The 17187-nt window shown below is 50.2% G+C and overlaps 2 protein-coding genes across 3 annotated transcripts in view; one reads left to right on the top strand and one right to left on the bottom strand.

The window, feature by feature from the left end:
- Positions 1-321: 321 nt before the first annotated feature.
- Positions 322-8224, bottom strand: LOC120917801 (heat shock factor-binding protein 1-like). Its single transcript, XM_040329347.1, has 4 exons — positions 8072-8224; positions 5464-5530; positions 2909-3003; positions 322-509 (listed from the first exon to the last, which is right to left on the bottom strand). Exons 1-4 carry the CDS (start codon positions 8117-8119, stop codon positions 495-497), a joined length of 225 nt encoding a protein of 74 aa, XP_040185281.1. The 5' UTR covers positions 8120-8224; the 3' UTR covers positions 322-494.
- A 1843-nt stretch (positions 8225-10067) lies between these two features.
- LOC120917797 (solute carrier family 66 member 2-like) overlaps positions 10068-17187 on the top strand; it is a 28608-nt gene continuing 21488 nt past the window's right edge. Inside the window, exon 1 of one of the 2 annotated variants that reach the window (XM_040329344.1) lies at positions 10068-10249. The gene's annotated coding sequence lies outside the window, so the exon portion shown is untranslated. Of the gene's footprint in view, positions 10250-16065; positions 16169-17187 lie in introns of those variants that run through there. The other variant, XM_040329345.1, reaches the window with a different exon arrangement.

The following is a 17187-nucleotide window of genomic DNA, read 5'->3' as shown; positions in this document are numbered from 1 at the left end:
AGTCTCCTGCTGAAAAAAAGTCATGGGAGCTTTCTCTCTGTGGTCACTAATCAAGGAGGTGTGATTACTGTGTGTCTAAAACCCCTCAACACCAATCAGTTTCGTTTTCCAAACCATCACTGCCCTGTATTGGCTCTGCGTCTCTGTACATCACACAAGCATGAAACGGCATGTAAAAACGAAACTAAAAGGTACATTATATGATTGATATCTATTTTTAAAAGGAATCAGTTAACTATTATGTCTCTATACCCTGTAAACAGTCATTTCAGCAAGACATTTTTTTTCCTTTACAACTCCTTTAAGAAAAAAAAATCACGAGTCGTTATTTTACATTTATTTTACTGTATATGTTTAAAATAAAACGTGACATCACAGGTCATCATAAAGTACAAAACAAACACTCTAAATATACAATACATTATTAAATGACCGCCAACCGGAATTAGAAAACTTCAACAGACGACAATCCCGATAGAAAATGTCACCCAGAATCACTTGGGGGCCTGCTGGAAAGAGAGAAAGAGCGACCAATCAGCTGGAACCATTAAACCCTTTGAGTCATCATCATCATAGGAAAACTGGCCCAAAAAAATTAATTTAGTTTTATAGTTCTGGTTACTACCATAACTTGCCACTAAAGAACAACCCAAAACCCAATTATCCCAACGATCTCACATATGTGTACGTTAGGTGTTGTATGTATCCATAGTACAGCCCCAAAACAAATAGTGCGCATTTTGCTTGTCCCCCCCTTCAACCCAAATTTTAAAATTGCTTTAACCACTTAAGCCCCGGACCAAAATGCAGCTAAAGGCCCAGGCCAGGTTTTGCGATTCGGCACTGCGTCGCTTTAACAGACAATTGCTTGGTCGTGTGACGTGGCTCCCAAACAAAATTGACGTCCTTTTTTTCGTGACTGCGACATTGTGGCGGACACTTCGGACAATTTTGACACATTTTTGGGACCATTGTCATTTTCACAGCAAAAAAATGCATTTAAATTGCATTGTTTATTGTGAAAATGACAGTTGCAGTTTGGGAGTTAACCACAGGGGGCGCTGAAGGAGTTATGTTTCACCTAGTGTGTGTTTACGCATGTACTGGGGGGGTCCCGATCGGACCCCCGACCGGCGGAAAGGCAGGGACGTACATGTACGCCCATCTGCCTGTACGTGCCATTCTGTGGACGTATATGTACAAAAAAAAAAAAAAAAAGCCTGCCCAAAATATACTGATCTTTGACCCAAAAACTAACCCTGACCAAGACCAAACCTTGATCTAGTATTTTTTTTTTAAGATAGCTACTTTAAAAAGTATTCATACCCCTTGAAAATGTTCAATTGTGTCTTGTTACAACCAACAAAAATTTTGTTGGGATTTAATGTGATAGACCAACACAAAGTGGCACATAAAATTGTAAAGTGGGAGGAAAATTATAAAATGTTTTTCAAAGTTTATTTTTTTTACAAATAAATATCTGAAAAGTGTGGTGTGCATTTGTATTCAGCCACCCCCCTTTAAATCTAGTGCAGGGGTAGGCAACCTTAGAGAGATGGAGATCTACTTGAACACCACTGATGAAGTCAAAGATCACGGTGCACAGTGTCTTGCTAGGGCCGGTTCACACCAGAACACAATGCCAGAAAGGCATGTTCCATGTGCGTTTCCCGCCCCGTGGTCAAAACGCACAAACTTTGTAATCTACTGAGGGTGATGATACAGTCTTAACCTCAAATGTAGATTGCAAACGCAGTGGACATTTAAAAAAATAAATAAAAAACAAAAAGTATTACAAGAGTGCAGGGTTTGGGAGTGTATCGTGCTCAGAATGCAGGGATTGGAGGGAGGGGGGTGGTAGAGGACACGGCTATAGGGGTGGCCCTGCCCATAGCAGTGTCCACTGCCTCCTTCAACTTACCAAGACATGGCTGTTCACCTAAACTGACAGGCCGAGCAAGGAGAGCATTAATCAGAGGAGCAGCCAAGAGCCCATGGTAACTCTGGAGGAGCTGCAGAGATCCACAGCTCAGGTGGGAGAATCTGTCCACAGGACAACTATTAGTCGTGTTCTCCACAAATCTGCCCTTTATAGAAGAGTGGTAAAAAAGACAGACATTGTTGAAAGAAAGCCATAAAAAGTCCCGTTTGCAGTTTGTGAGAAGCCATGTGGGGGACACAGCAAAGATGTGGAAGAAGCTCTACAATAAAAATGCTTGTGTGGTGGAAAACTAACACTGCACACCATCCCCACTGTGAAACATGGTGGTGGCAGCATCATGTTGTGGGGATGCTTTTCTTCTTCAGCAGGGAGAGGGAAGCTGGTCAGAGTTGATGGGAAGTTGGATGGAGCCAAATACAGGGAAATCTTAGAAGAAAACCTGTTCTGCAAAAGACTTGACACTGGGGGGGGTCACCATCTAGCAGGACAACGACCCTAAACATACAGCCAGAGCTACAATGGAATGGTTTAGTTCAAAGCATATTCATGTGTTAGAATGGCCCAGTCAAAGTCCAGACCTAAATCCAATTGAGAATCTGTGGCAAGACTTGAAAATTACTGTTCACAGACGCTCTCCATCCAATCTGACAGAGCTTGAGATATTTTGCAAAGAAGAAGAATGGGCAGAAATGTCCCTCTCTAGATGGGCAAAGCTGGCAGAGACATCCCCAAAAAGGCTTGCAGCTGCAATTGCAGTGAAAGGCGGTTCTACAAAGTATTGACTCCGGGGGGGCTGAATGGAAATGCACCCCCCACACTTGAATGAATGTCAGAGTTCTCTGTACAACACTGCAGTAAATATCAGAGCTAAAGAAACGTAGAATTTTTAATAGAGTGCGACTGTGGTGGGGACATTAGAGTGTAAGCTCCAATTCTCCATGCGCTATGGAAATAGGAGGCACTGACCTTGTTTCCTGGGTCCTCCTCATCCACACCGGCCTGTGTCATAAGATCTGCGATGTTCTTCTCCAGGTCATCAATGCGTGTGCTCATCTCATCGAGTGTTTAGATTAAGGAAAGCATATACAGTGGCGATGTACACAGATCACCACAATACACTCTGTATGTACGGGGAAACGCCAGAGAAAGAACACGATCATATAAGAGTCCTTTCTATTGCTGGAGTGTTTATAAAACAGGTTCTGAAGGTCATAAGAGCCCCTTCCCCCCATGCCTGACGAAGGGGTCCTGTGAGGCTTCGAAACGTTGCACGTGTGATCATTATTATACAGACCGCAGCTCAGCTCCGCCCCACTCTCTCCTCATTGGCTCACTGCTTGTGATTGCCAGCAGCAGGAGCCAATTGCTCATTCTGCTGTGTGAGCCAATGAGAAGAGAGACCCCCGGGATAGCTGCTGCTCTCATGCACATCGCTGAGTCGAGATGGGGCACAGGCAAGTACGAGGGAGGGCTGGGGGTTGCTGCACACAGGTTAAACCTTAATGCATTAGCGTAAAAAAACAAAACAAAAAAAAAGGGGGGGGGGGGGGGGGAGACCTGCCTATACAACCACTTGAATACTGCTTTAACTAAAAGTTGCTCCCATGTACCCCCTTTATAACCCTTCATTTACTAGTCAGTCCTAATTGGCTCCTTCTTACCCTTTCCTGATTTTTTTGTTATACCATTTTATAGCCATTCATATTTAAAACCTTCATTAATTTGTTGTCCGATTCTCTTACTCCCATTACCAGAATTAAAAATTATTTTCTAGTCCTGTCCATACTGGGGGGAAGATATTCTGCCACGCACAGCAGACTTCCTCTCCAGGACTTGTACCCCCCCCCCCCCCCCCCCCCCCAAGCCTGAAGGCTGCTCAGAATGGGCACAGCAGCTACAAATCCGATTTCTTATCTTCTGTGCAGGCGCAGGGAAGGCCGTTTCTTAAAGTCTGTCCCTATTGGCCGTTACTCTCCCACATAAAGTTCTTGGAGTTTATAGGAAATACACATTTCCTCTTCAGTGAAGAGAACGCTTCATAGCTCATTGATCAGGAAGTATTGTTAGTTTACAGTCTCCTCGGTAACAATGGCTTGCTATGAGGTACAAAGAGTTGCCATGGACGCCGCTCAGCCCACTGCAGTGTGAGGGGTCAGAGTATAGATTGTGATGAAGAGGAGGAGGAGGATGACCCTCAACATGAGTCAAAGGGGAACTCTAACCACAGTTCTCAAATGAAATGGTCGTATCCAGTAATTTACTGGCTGACACATTGTCCATTCCGCCAATGCCCTGTCTCCTGGAGTCCCTTCCGCCAATGCCCCGTCCCCTGGAGCCCCTCCCGCCAATGCCCTGTCCCCTAGAGCCCCTCCCACCAATGCCCTGTCCCCTGGAGCCCCTTCCGCCAATGCCCTGTCCCCTGGAGCCCCTTCCGCCAATGCCCTGGAGCCCCTTCTGCCAATGCCCTGGAGCCCCTCCCGTCAATGCCCTGTCCCCTGGAGCCTCTCCCGTCAATGCCCTGTCCCCTGGAGCCTCTCCTGCCAATGCCCTGCCCCCTGGAGCCCCTCCCGCCAATACCCTGTCCCCTGGAGCCCCTCCCGCCAATGCCCCGTCCCCTGGAGCCCCTCCCGCCAATACCCTGTCCCCTGGAGCCCCTCCCGCCAATGCCCCGTCCCCTGGAGCCCCTCCCGCCAATGCCCCGTCCCCTGGAGCCCCTCCCGCCAATGCCCCGTCTTCTGGAGCCCCTCCCGCCAATGCCCCGTCTCCTGGAGCCCCTCCCGCCAATGCCCTGTCCCCTGGAGCCCCTCCCGCCAATGCCCTGTCTCCTGGAGCCCCTCCCGCCAATGCCCTGGAGCCCCTCCCACTAATGCCCTGTCTCCTGGAGCCCTTTCCGCCAATGCCCTGTCTCCTGGAGCCCCTTCCGACAATGCCCTGTCTCCTGGAGCCCACACCTTTCCCTTAGTGTTTGGCACTGCTGAATGAAACTACAATTCCCATCATGCAATGGAAATTGTAAATGAACATGGTGGGATTGTGATCTGTCAATCCTGTTGAGATCATGGATGGGACAGAACTGGAGTCTTCTGGCTTGTCAATCAAAATTGGCTGCGTTAGTGGGTGGTAAACACCAGGAGTCTGATTGACCCCCCCCCTGTCAGAAAGGATCCCAGTGACCACTCCTCCCCTCAGGTGTCAGATTTGCCCCCTAGTGTCAGTCTCTGATGGCCCCATATACAATACAGGTGTATACTAATGTATGCATCTTGCCGCAGCCAATCAGACACAGTATTAAAAAGGTAGGACACAATGTGTAAGAGGCCTCCATAAAACACTAACCCCCCCTCCCCCCCCATGCACATTACCAAAACAAGCAGTCACATGGTCTGCTCTGATTGGTGAGGGGAGAGTGCTCTTCACTACACACCCTTCTGTGGCAATCATCCAATCAGAGATCAGCCTGTGTATAGTACAGAATATATAATATTGAGAGGGGATTTCTGGAAGGGTCCAGGAAAGGATATTTCTGCCGATGATCTGGTCAGACATGGTCTGGAACTTGTCCTGCATCTGCTGGAGAAGATTCTGCACCTGAAAGAGAGAAGAACCAATCAGGAGCTGTGAAGAGGAAACCTGCTTACTGCCAGCTGTACATTTACAATGGTGGGGTTGTGAGATGTAGAGGGGGGAACATGGGAGGGAGGGGTGTATATAGGGGAATGTGGGGGAAGGGGGTACATGGAGGGAGATTGATGTAGAATAGGAATAGACAGGGGGAGAAGTGAAATGGGGACAAGAAGGGTATATAGGAGGGGGAAATGAGGGAAGGTGAAGAGCAGAAACATGGGGGGGGGGGGGGTGTAATGGGGGAAGGAAGGTGTAGAGTAGACATGGGGGGGGGGGGTACACTGCCAGGAGCAGCGACTATGGGGCCCCTGGCAGTGCACTGTGTCTCCTGCAGACACCATGGGGCCCCTGGTAGTGTACTGTGTCTCCTGCACACACCATGGGGCCCCTGGCAGTGCACTGTGTCTCCTGCACACACTATGGGGCCCCTGGCAGTGCACTGTGTCTCCTGCACACACTATGGGGCCCCTGGCAGTGCACTGTGTCTCCTGTAGACACTATGGGGCCCCTGGCAGTGTACTGTGTCTCCTGCAGACACTATGGGGCCCCTGGCAGTGTACTGTGTCTCCTGTAGACACTATGGGGCCCCTGGCAGTGCACTGTGTCTCCTGTATACACTATGGGGGCCCTGGCAGTGTACTGTGTCTCCTGTAGACACTATGGGGCCCCTGGCAGTGCACTGTGTCTCCTGCAGACACTATGGGGCCCCTGGCAGTGTACTGTGTCTCCTGTATACACTATGTGGCCCCTGGCAGTGTACTGTGTCTCCTGCACACACTATGGGGCCCCTGGCAGTGTACTGTGTCTCCTGCACACACCACGGGGCCCCTGGCAGTGTACTGTGTCTCCTGCACACACTATGGGGCCCCTGGCAGTGTACTGTGTCTCCTGCACACACCACGGGGCCCCTGGCAGTGTACTGTGTCTCCTGCACACACCACGGGGCCCCTGGCAGTGTACTGTGTCTCCTGCACACACCACGGGGCCCCTGGCAGTGTACTGTGTCTCCTGCACACACCACGGGGCCCCTGGCAGTGTACTGTGTCTCCTGCACACACTATGGGGCCCCTGGCAGTGTACTGTGTCTCCTGCACACACTATGGGGCCCCTGGCAGTGTACTGTGTCTCCTGTATACACTATGTGGCCCCTGGCAGTGTACTGTGTCTCCTGCACACACTATGGGGCCCCTGGCAGTGTACTGTGTCTCCTGCACACACTATGGGGCCCCTGGCAGTGCACTGTGTCTCCTGCACACACTATGGGGCCCCTGGCAGTGCACTGTGTCTCCTGCACACACTATGGGGCCCCTGGCAGTGCACTGTGTCTCCTGTAGACACTATGGGGCCCCTGGCAGTGTACTGTGTCTCCTGCAGACACTATGGGGCCCCTGGCAGTGTCATGTGTCTCCTGCAGACACTATGGGGCCCCTGGCAGTGTCATGTGTCTCCTGCAGACACTATGGGGCCCCTGGCAGTGTACTGTGTCTCCTGTAGACACTATGGGGCCCCTGGCAGTGCACTGTGTCTCCTGTATACACTATGGGGGCCCTGGCAGTGTACTGTGTCTCCTGTAGACACTATGGGGCCCCTGGCAGTGCACTGTGTCTCCTGCAGACACTATGGGGCCCCTGGCAGTGTACTGTGTCTCCTGTATACACTATGTGGCCCCTGGCAGTGTACTGTGTCTCCTGCACACACTATGGGGCCCCTGGCAGTGTACTGTGTCTCCTGCACACACCACGGGGCCCCTGGCAGTGTACTGTGTCTCCTGCACACACTATGGGGCCCCTGGCAGTGTACTGTGTCTCCTGCACACACCACGGGGCCCCTGGCAGTGTACTGTGTCTCCTGCACACACTATGGGGCCCCTGGCAGTGTACTGTGTCTCCTGCACACACCACGGGGCCCCTGGCAGTGTACTGTGTCTCCTGCACACACTATGGGGCCCCTGGCAGTGTACTGTGTCTCCTGCACACACTATGGGGCCCCTGGCAGTGTACTGTGTCTCCTGTATACACTATGTGGCCCCTGGCAGTGTACTGTGTCTCCTGCACACACTATGGGGCCCCTGGCAGTGTACTGTGTCTCCTGCACACACTATGGGGCCCCTGGTAGTGCACTGTGTCTCCTGCACACACTATGGGGCCCCTGGTAGTGTACTGTGTCTCCTGCACACACTATGGGGCCCCTGGCAGTGTACTGTGTCTCCTGCACACACTATGGGGCCCCTGGCAGTGTACTGTGTCTCCTGCACACACCATGGGGCCCCTGGCAGTGCACTGTGTCTCCTGCAGACGCTATAGGGCCCCTGGTGGTGTACTGTGTCTCCTGCACACACCATGGGGCCCCTGGCAGTGCACTGTGTCTCCTGCAGACACTATGGGGCCCCTGGCAGTGCACTGTGTCTCCTGCAGACACTATGGGGCCCCTGGCAGTGCACTGTGTCTCCGGCACACACCATGGGGCCCCTGGTAGAGGTGAACGGCCCCTCCTCCCCGCACTCACCACGTCGGTCAGGTCTTGCACCGTCTTGGGATCCGCATTGTCCGCCATCTCCCGGCTCTTTCTCCGCTCTTCCCGCAGGCCGCACGGAATACACCCCCGCTCCTCCAACCAGCCAATCAGAGCCACGGATGTCAGCTTCCCAACCCCGCCTCTTCCGGGAACAGCACCATGGAGACGACAAGCCGTTTGTAAAGCGGAAGGCGTTGTTCTGCGCGCCACTTCCTCCTGCACTGCGCATGTGCAATGTTTCCTCAAGGCTGGTCACAGAAGGCAGAGCTGCACGTGTATAAAGCAGAGCTGTGATTGGCTATCAGAGCTCAATCTCCACCCCCAGCTGAATTTTTTTCCTCATACAGGGGAAAATATGTTGCAGAAAATATAATTCTGGACGGTTATAGGGGGGACGGCACTTCTATTCTTATCTACAGGATTTCCTAATGACTGTCCACAGGACATACAACTTCACACCTCTTTCTAGGGGTTGGTGATGGGATATACAGTGGGGATCGAAAGTTTGGGCACCCCAGGTAAAAATTTGTATTAACCACTTAAGACCCGGACCAAAATGCAGGTAAAGGACCAGGCCCCTTTTTGCGATTCGGGACTGCGTCGCTTTAACTGACAATTGCGCGGTCGTGCGACATGGCTCCCAAACAAAATTGGCGTCCTTTTTTCCCCCACAAATAGAGCTTTCTTTTGGTGGTATTTGATCACCTCTGCGGTTTTTATTTTTTGCGCTATAAACAAAAATAGAGCGACAATTTAAAAAAAAAATTCAATATTTTTTACTTTTTTCTATAATAAATATCCCCAAAAATATATATAAAAATTATTTTTTTCCTCACTTTAGGCCGATACGTATTCTTCTACCTATTTTTGGTAAAAAAAATTGCAATAAGCGTTTATCGATTGGTTAGAGCAAAATTTATAGCGTTTACAAAATAGGGGATATTTTTATTGCAATTTTATTAATTTTTTTTTTTTTTACTACTAATGGCGGTGATCAGCGATTTTTTTTTTTTTTTTTTTTTTTTTGGTGACTGCGACATTATGGCGGACACTTCGGACAATTTTTGGGACCATTGTCATTTTCACTGCAAAAAATGCATTGTTTATTGTGAAAATGACAGTTGCAGTTTGGAAGTTAACCACAGGGGGCGCTGAAGGGGTAATGTGTTCCCTGAAGTGTGTTTACTACTGTAGGGGGGTGTGGCTGTAGGTGTGACGTCATTGATTGTGCGTCCCTATATTAGGGATCACACAATCAATGACAGCGCCACAGTGAAGAACGGGGAAGCCGTGTTTACACGCGGCTCTCCCTGTTCTTCAGCTCCGGGGACCGATCGCGGGACTGTAGCGGCGAACGGGTCCGCGAGTTCCGCGGCCGAGGTCACAGAGCTTCGGACCGGGTTGCGGGGCATAATTAGTTTCAGTTTTCTAGATAACTGCTTAGAAGAAGCCATGGTGCTGATTGTTGGGGCAAGGTCAGATGAGTCTGGGCATTTAAAACCTTTGAGATTGGCATCACCTGGTCTTCCCAGACGATGATTGAGAACAATCCATGACACTGGCAGGTCTCAGCTTTGCAAAGGGGGCAGCGCATGCTATAAATTCTGCAGGGTGCCCAAACTTTTTCAGACGCCATTTTTTTTGTCATTTTGAAAGTGTAAATGACGGAAATAAAATCTAACTTTTTTTTGACATATTATAAGAATGTCTAATCTGTAATTTGATGCCTTTTGGAGATTTTTCCATCTTTCCTTGGCTTCGTTATGCACATTAATACACATTTTTACCTGGGGTGCCCAAACTTTCGATCCCCACTGTATGTACATAGCTCCTAACTCACCAGTCTGTGTGCACAGGTGAAATCTAATATCGTCGATCTGCAGAGAATTTCCGACCGGGAAGACGCCCCCCCCCCCCCCCCCCCCCCCCCCCCCCCCCCCCCCCCGCCTTCTATCTTGTCACCTGTCTCCATCACTCTATAAAACTATATTTAGTCAAAGTCATTGGAGGAGAATCCTGTGTGTGTAGCTGACATAACAACCCCTCCGTGAGGGAACGCCATGGATATTCAGCAATCAGTGGTGTCATTCCGATGGGAAATATTCCTTATTTATGAGGTGTCTGCAATGGAACCTTCTGAGCCAGAACAATGAGAAATCTCCATGTCAGGTTGGTTTGTGTGTGTGTAGGGGGGAGGGGGCGATGAATGGGGGGGGGGGGGGTCACTATGTACTATGATAAACAGGGATTTTTTTTCCTATGTGCTTTAGCACCATCTCTGGGCCAAAATGGGGTACTGCTAGTTTCAGAGGGGTGCACAGAGGAAGGTTTTTGGCCAATGAAGGTTATAGCGCCATCTAGTGGTTCCAAGGCATGACTTTTACTTTTAAAAGCTAAGGGCCAGATTCAGATAGGAGATACGACGGCGTATCTCCTGATACGCCGTCACATCTCTGAGTCCGGCCGTCGTATCTATGCGCCTGATTCATAGAATCAGGTTACACATAGATATCCCTAAGATCCGACAGGTGTAAGTGACTTACACCGTCGGATCTTAGGCTGCAATTCCAGGCCGGCCGCTAGGTGGCGCTTCCGTGTCTTTTATGCGTTGAATATGCAAATGAGCATTTACGCCGATTCAGAAACGAACGACCGCCCGGCGCTTTTTTTTTTACGTCGTTTGCGTTTGACTTTTTCCGGTGGAAAGTTACCCCTGCTATAGCAGGGGTAAGTGCGGCGTATCCTATGTTAAGTATGGCCGTCGTTCCCGCGCCAAGTTTTGAATTTTTTACGTTGTTTGCGTAAGTCATTCGCGAATACGCCCGGACGTAATTTACGTTAACGTCGAAACTAATGACGTCCTTGCAACGTCATTTGGAGCAATGCACGATGGGAAAATTTGCGGACAGCGCATGCGCTGTTCGATCGGCGCGGGGATGCGCCTGATTTGAATAGTACACGCCCCCTAGCCGTGGAATTTGAATTCCGCTGGGGGATTTATGATATGCCGCCGCAACTTTAGAGGCAAGTGCTTTCTGAATAAAGCACTTGCTTCAAAAAATAGCGGCGGCGTAACGTAAATCAGATAGATTACGCGGATCTAAAGATCCGCTAACCTATCTGAATCTGGCCCTAAAAGTGTTAAAAGGAGCATCTGGTAAAGGCTGGCACTGTGTCAGATCCAGGATAGGAAATGAGCTGTGCTGAGATAAACATTCTTTAGGAGGAAATAAATATTCAGATTTTGGAACCACGTGGAGTTCTCGGGTCTGTATACCTACTGTCCCATTATGAGGGGTTCTTACCATCCCTGTGCGGAGTTTCCGGATCTGTACACCTCCTGTGCAGCTGAGTTCCCAAGTCTGTACACCTACTGTGTCCATTATGAGGGGTTCTCACCATCCCTGTGAGGAGTTCCCGGGTCTGTACACCTACTGTGTCCATTATGAGGGGTTCTCACCATCCCTGTGAGGAGTTCCCGGGTCTGTACACCTGCTGTGCCCATTATGAGGGGTTCTCACCATCCCTGTGCTGAGTTCCCGGGTCTGTACACCTGCTGTGGCCATTATGTGGATTTCTTTCTGTTTTATGTTATGAAAGATACAGCAGGAGGCGCTGACAGTGGCAGTTCTGTGATTTCTGTGAGAAGTAAGTGTAGCCTACATGTCCATATTGAATGACAGGTCCACTTACCCAATTCCACATGAACTCCCCCAAAACTGTCACTTTGTATAATGAACACTAGATGGCAGCGCTGCTCTCTGTATAGTGGAAGCCGTGTGTACAGGTAAGAGAATCATCACACACAGTGCTGGATTTATTAATGGGGCAAATACCCTAGGGCCCCCTGACAGAAGACCCCCCCCCCCCCCCCCATTAAATAAATAATATTAACCACTTCCATACCGGGCACTTACGCACCTTCCTGCCCAAGCCAATTTTCAGCTTTCAGCACTGTCGCAATTTGAATGACAATTGCGCGGTCATGCTACACTGTACCCAAATGATTTTTTTATCATTTTGTTCCCACAAATAGAGCTTTCTTTTGGTGGTATTTGATCACCTCTGCGATTTTTTTTTTTTGCGCAACAACTAAAAAACAACCAAAATGTTTGAAAAAAAATAAGTTTTTATTTTTTTCTGTTAATTTTTTTTATAAATAAGTATGTTTTCTTCTTCAATTATGGGCACCGATGAGGTGGCCCTGATGGGCACCGATGAGGTGGCCCTGATGGGCACCGATGAGGTGGCACTGATGGGCACCGATAGGCAGAACTTATGGGCACTGATAGGCGGTGCTGGTATGCTGCACTGATGGGCACTCATAGGCGGCACTGATGGGCACTCATGGGCGGCACTGATGGGCACTCATAGGCGGCACGGGACACATTTTGGCGGCACTGATGGGCACTCATGAGTGGCACTTATGGGTACTTATGGGTGGCACAGATGGGCACTGGGCATAGATGGGCACTAAGAGGTGGCACTGATAGACACTGGGTGGCACTGATGGACACTGAGGGGTGGCACTGATGGCATTGCTGGGCATCATTACAGTCAGTGCCCATGTTGCCAGTCAGTGCCCATTTGTGGGCACTGATTGGCATCGATTGTGTTTATTTTTTTTGTTTTATTGTTTTTTTTTGTTTGTTTTGCTCCATTTGGCAACCGGGGTGCACTCCCTGGTGGTCCAGTGTTGGCATGCGAGGGGGGGCTGCGATGATAAACAATCAGCCCGAACCCCGCCTGTCAGGAGAGCCGCTGATCGGCTCTCCTCTACTCGCGTCTGTCAGACGTGAGTGAGGAAGAGCTGATCAACGGCTCTTCCTGTTTACATCGTGATCAGCCGTAGTTGGACACGGCTGATCACGTGGTAAAGAGCCTCCGCCGGAGGCTCTTTACCGAGATCGGAGATGCAGGGTGTCAGACTGACACCCCGTATCACTGATCGCCGTGCTGCGCGCCCCCACAGGCGCGCGCCGGCATGAAATCCTGCAGGACGTCAATAGACGTCCAGTCAGGATTTCACAGCCACTTCCCGGACGTCAATTGTATATTGACCGGACGGGAAGTGGTTAAACAATAAAAAAAAGTACTCTGGACTGGTATATTGCGGTATATTGCGCCATTCTTAAGACTGAATTATGGAAGCTCTTGCAAACACACAGGACCTCGGAATGACGTTGTGTACAGAACCAACACATGTCGGCTTTGGTCTCCTTATGGACCTTCTGACCTCTGGTCTTCCCTTCAGTCTTGCACAGTTGTATCGGCTCCTCTCCTGGGCTGAAACGGCTTCCTCTGATTTCACCGCACACTGTGAGCTTCTCACCATGTGCATTAGAAGCTGCAGCAAGTCAGAGAGAACAAAACCAAACAAAAATTCCCAAACAGCCTGCGACCAACTGAATTATCCTAACAGTATGCGTTAAAAACAGGGCTTTAGTTTGCACACGTTTGCAAATACATGTGTGATCTACAGAGCCTCACCAAGGCACCCCAGTATCATCTGTAGCCCTAACTCTAAGGCCCAGATTCTCAGAAGAGATACGACGGCGTATCTCCAGATACGCCGTCGTATCTCTGCGTTGCGTGGTCGTATCTATGCGCCTGATTCTTAGAATCAGTTACGCATAGATTTCCCGTAGATCCGACTGGCGTAACTGTGTTACACCGTCGGATCGTAACTGCATATTTACGCTGGCCGCTAGGTGGCGCTTCCGTCGAGTTCCGCGTCGAGTATGCAAATTAGCTAGATACGCAAATTCCCGAACGTACGCCCGGCCGACGCAGTAAAGTTACGCCGTTTACGTTAGGCTTTTCCCGGCGTATAGTTGCCCCTGCTATATGGTGGCATAAGTGCGGCGTAACAATGTTAAGTATGGCCGTCGTTCCCGTGTCGAAATTTGAAAAAGTTACGTCGTTTGCGTAAGTCATCCGTGAATGGGGCTGGACGTCATTTACGTTCACGTCGAAAACCAATGACCCAGTGGAGCAATGCACACTGGGATATTTTACAGACGACGCTTGATTTAAATGATACACGCCCCCTACCCGCCGAATTTGAATTCCGCCGGGTGATTTACGCTACGCCACCGCAACTTACGGAGCAAGTGCTTTGAGAATACAGCACTTGCCCGTGTAAGTTGCAGAGGCGTAACGTAAATCAGATACGTTACACCCGCATAATTTTGCGCGGCTGTACGTGAATCTGCCCCAAAATGTCAAGATCCTCCCTAGTGGAAGCACACGCATTATAATGGATAGGCAGGGGGCAGGTGAGCCTGGAGGTAGCCCACCCCTCCATAAAGGCACAGGGGCGCACTGGACACCCAGCATACAGCACAGGGGCAGCCAAACCCAAACATTTCCTAGCTCAACTTACTGACAGTGGCCCATGGTTGCGCGGCGCAAGTGCTTACTTGCTCCGGTGTAACGAGTGCTCCTGATTCAGGAACCTCGTTACACCGACTGCAGCCTAAGATATGACAGACATAAGCCTCCTTATGCCTTCATATCTTTGGCTGAATTCTTGCGTTGGCCGCTAGGGGGCGCGGCCATTGTGATCTGTGTATAGTATGCAAATTGCATACTAACACCGATTCACAAAAGTTGCGCGGGCCCTGTGCACGCAAGGTACGGAGTTTCCGTACGGCGACTTTAGCATAAGGCTGCTCCTACTCATAGTAGGCGCAGCCAATGCTAAAGTATAGCCACCCTTCCCGCTCGTGAAATTAGAATTTCACGTCGTTTACGTAAGTGATTCGTGAATGGCGCTGGACGCCATTCACGTTCACTTAGAAGCAAATGACGTCCTTGCGACGTCATTTGCCGCAATGCACGTCGGGAAAGTTTCCCGACGGAGCATGCGCTGTTCGCTCGGCGCGCCTAATTTAAATGATTCCCGCCCCCGGCGGGATCATTTACATTAGGCGCCCTTACGCAGGGCAAATTAGCATAGCGCCCGCGCAATTTACGGAGCTACTGCTCCGTGAATCGCGGGCAAATCGAAATATTTGCGTGGGCGCAGAGCAAAAATCGTTGCCCTTTGCCCACGCAAATATTGCTCCATTCTACCTGAATCTGGGCCAGTAAGTTCTGTGATTTTTGTGAGAAGTAAATGTAGCCCACATGTCCATATTGAATGACAGGTCCACCCCCTTTCCTCCTCATTGTGGTCTTCTTTATATAATTATATATAACATTTTCCCAGTGCTAATCCTTTCATCCAATTTTTTAATTGCTGCATTTTTTCATTTCAAAAGCCACTATAAAGGAATAGTAGTGGTAAAACAAAAAGCACCTGTTTCTTTAACAATTTTTTATTGTAAAATTCTTCTTTAGGGAGTGTGGCAGGGTGTGTGTGTCTACATGCTTTTGCTAATAGGTGTCCCTCCTTCCCATCTCATAAAGTTACAAGGTATGCCACATGGGGCGCACAGAGCACACATATCACATGGGGAGCACAGAGCACACATATCACATGGGGGCACAGAGCACACATATGACATGGGGGGCACAGTGCACACATATCACATGGGGGCACAGAGCACACATATCACATGGGGGCACAGAGCACACATATGACATGGGGGGCACAGAGCACACATATCACATGGGGGGCACAGAGCACACATATCACATGGGGGGCACAGAGCACACATATCACATGGGGGGCACAGAGCACACATATCACATGGGGAGCACAGAGCACACTTTTCACATGGGTGGCACACATATCACATGGGGGGCACAGAGCACACATATCACAGTGTCAATGTACACTTTATAGTGACACGGTGAACTAAAGAAGTGGCTTAGGTCTTCATTATTATAGAACAAGTACAACTGAATGTGACCAACTACTCCTAGATATATCATGACCTGCATGATGAGAACGTTGGCATGCACGCTCTGCAATGACATCTCAGTGCACCTTCCAGCTGTAGTTGTTACAGTAGCCGGTAATTCCATCCTGAGCAGGAAGTTCCTTCCAGCTGTTTACATATTCAGCTTAACCTCGTCTCCTCCTCCTTGTCCTACTCCACCAATTCCATCCCCATACCGGACCGTGCTGGAGCCCTGACGGTGAGTACAGCCAGGTGTTCTCTCTCCTCCATCACTGACACAAGAGGGGGGGCACTGCTATCCTGTACACATGGGGTACAGGACTATCTTCTATTATCTACACAGCTGACAACTTTTACTCTATCCCTTTCCCTCCACAGCTGTTCACCTACTGTACCCCAAACCCTCCGTCCCCTTCCCTCCAAAGCTGTCCACCTACTGTACCCCGACCCCTTCGTTCCCTTCCCTCCAAAGCTGTTCACCTACTGTACCCCGACCCCTCCGTCCCCTTCCCTCCACAGCTGTTCACCTACTGTACCCCAAACCCTCCGTCCCCTTCCCTCCACAGCTGTCCACCTACTGTACCCCGACCCCTCCGTCCCCTTCCCTCCACAGCTGTTCACCTACTGTACCCCAAACCCTCGTCCCCTTCCCTCCAAAGCTGTCCACCTACTGTACCCCGACCCCTCTGTCCCCTTCCCTCCACAGCTGTTCACCTACTGTACCCCAAACCCTCGTCCCCTTCCCTCCAAAGCTGTCCACCTACTGTACCCCAAACCCTCCGTCCCCTTCCCTCCAAAGCTGTCCACCTACTGTACCCCGACCCCTCCGTCCCCTTCCCTCCACAGCTGTCCACCTACTGTACCCCAAACCCTCCCCCCTTCCTCCAAAGCTGTCCACCTACTGTACTCCGAACCCTCCGTCCCCTTCCCTCCAAAGCTGTCCACCTACTGTACTCCAAACCCTCCGTCCCCTTCCCTCCAAAGCTGTCCACCTACTGTACCCCAAACCCTCCGTCCCCTTCCCTCCAAAGCTGTCCACCTACTGTACCCCAAACCCTCCGTCCCCTTCCCTCCAAAGCTGTCCACCTACTGTACCCCAAACCCTCGTCCCCTTCCCTCCAAAGCTGTCCACCTACTGTACCCCAAACCCTCCGTCCCCTTCCCTCCAAAGCTGTCCACCTACTGTACCCCAAACCCTCGTCCCCTTCCCTCCACAGCTGTCCACCTACTGTACTCCAAACCCTCCGTCCCCTTCCC

The sequence above is a fragment of the Rana temporaria genome, chromosome 11 (genome assembly GCF_905171775.1).
Source record: "Rana temporaria chromosome 11, aRanTem1.1, whole genome shotgun sequence".
Lineage (NCBI taxonomy): Eukaryota > Metazoa > Chordata > Amphibia > Anura > Ranidae > Rana > Rana temporaria.
The sequence above is the reverse complement of the archived record's forward strand: the minus strand, read 5'-3'. Positions and strand labels throughout refer to the sequence as shown.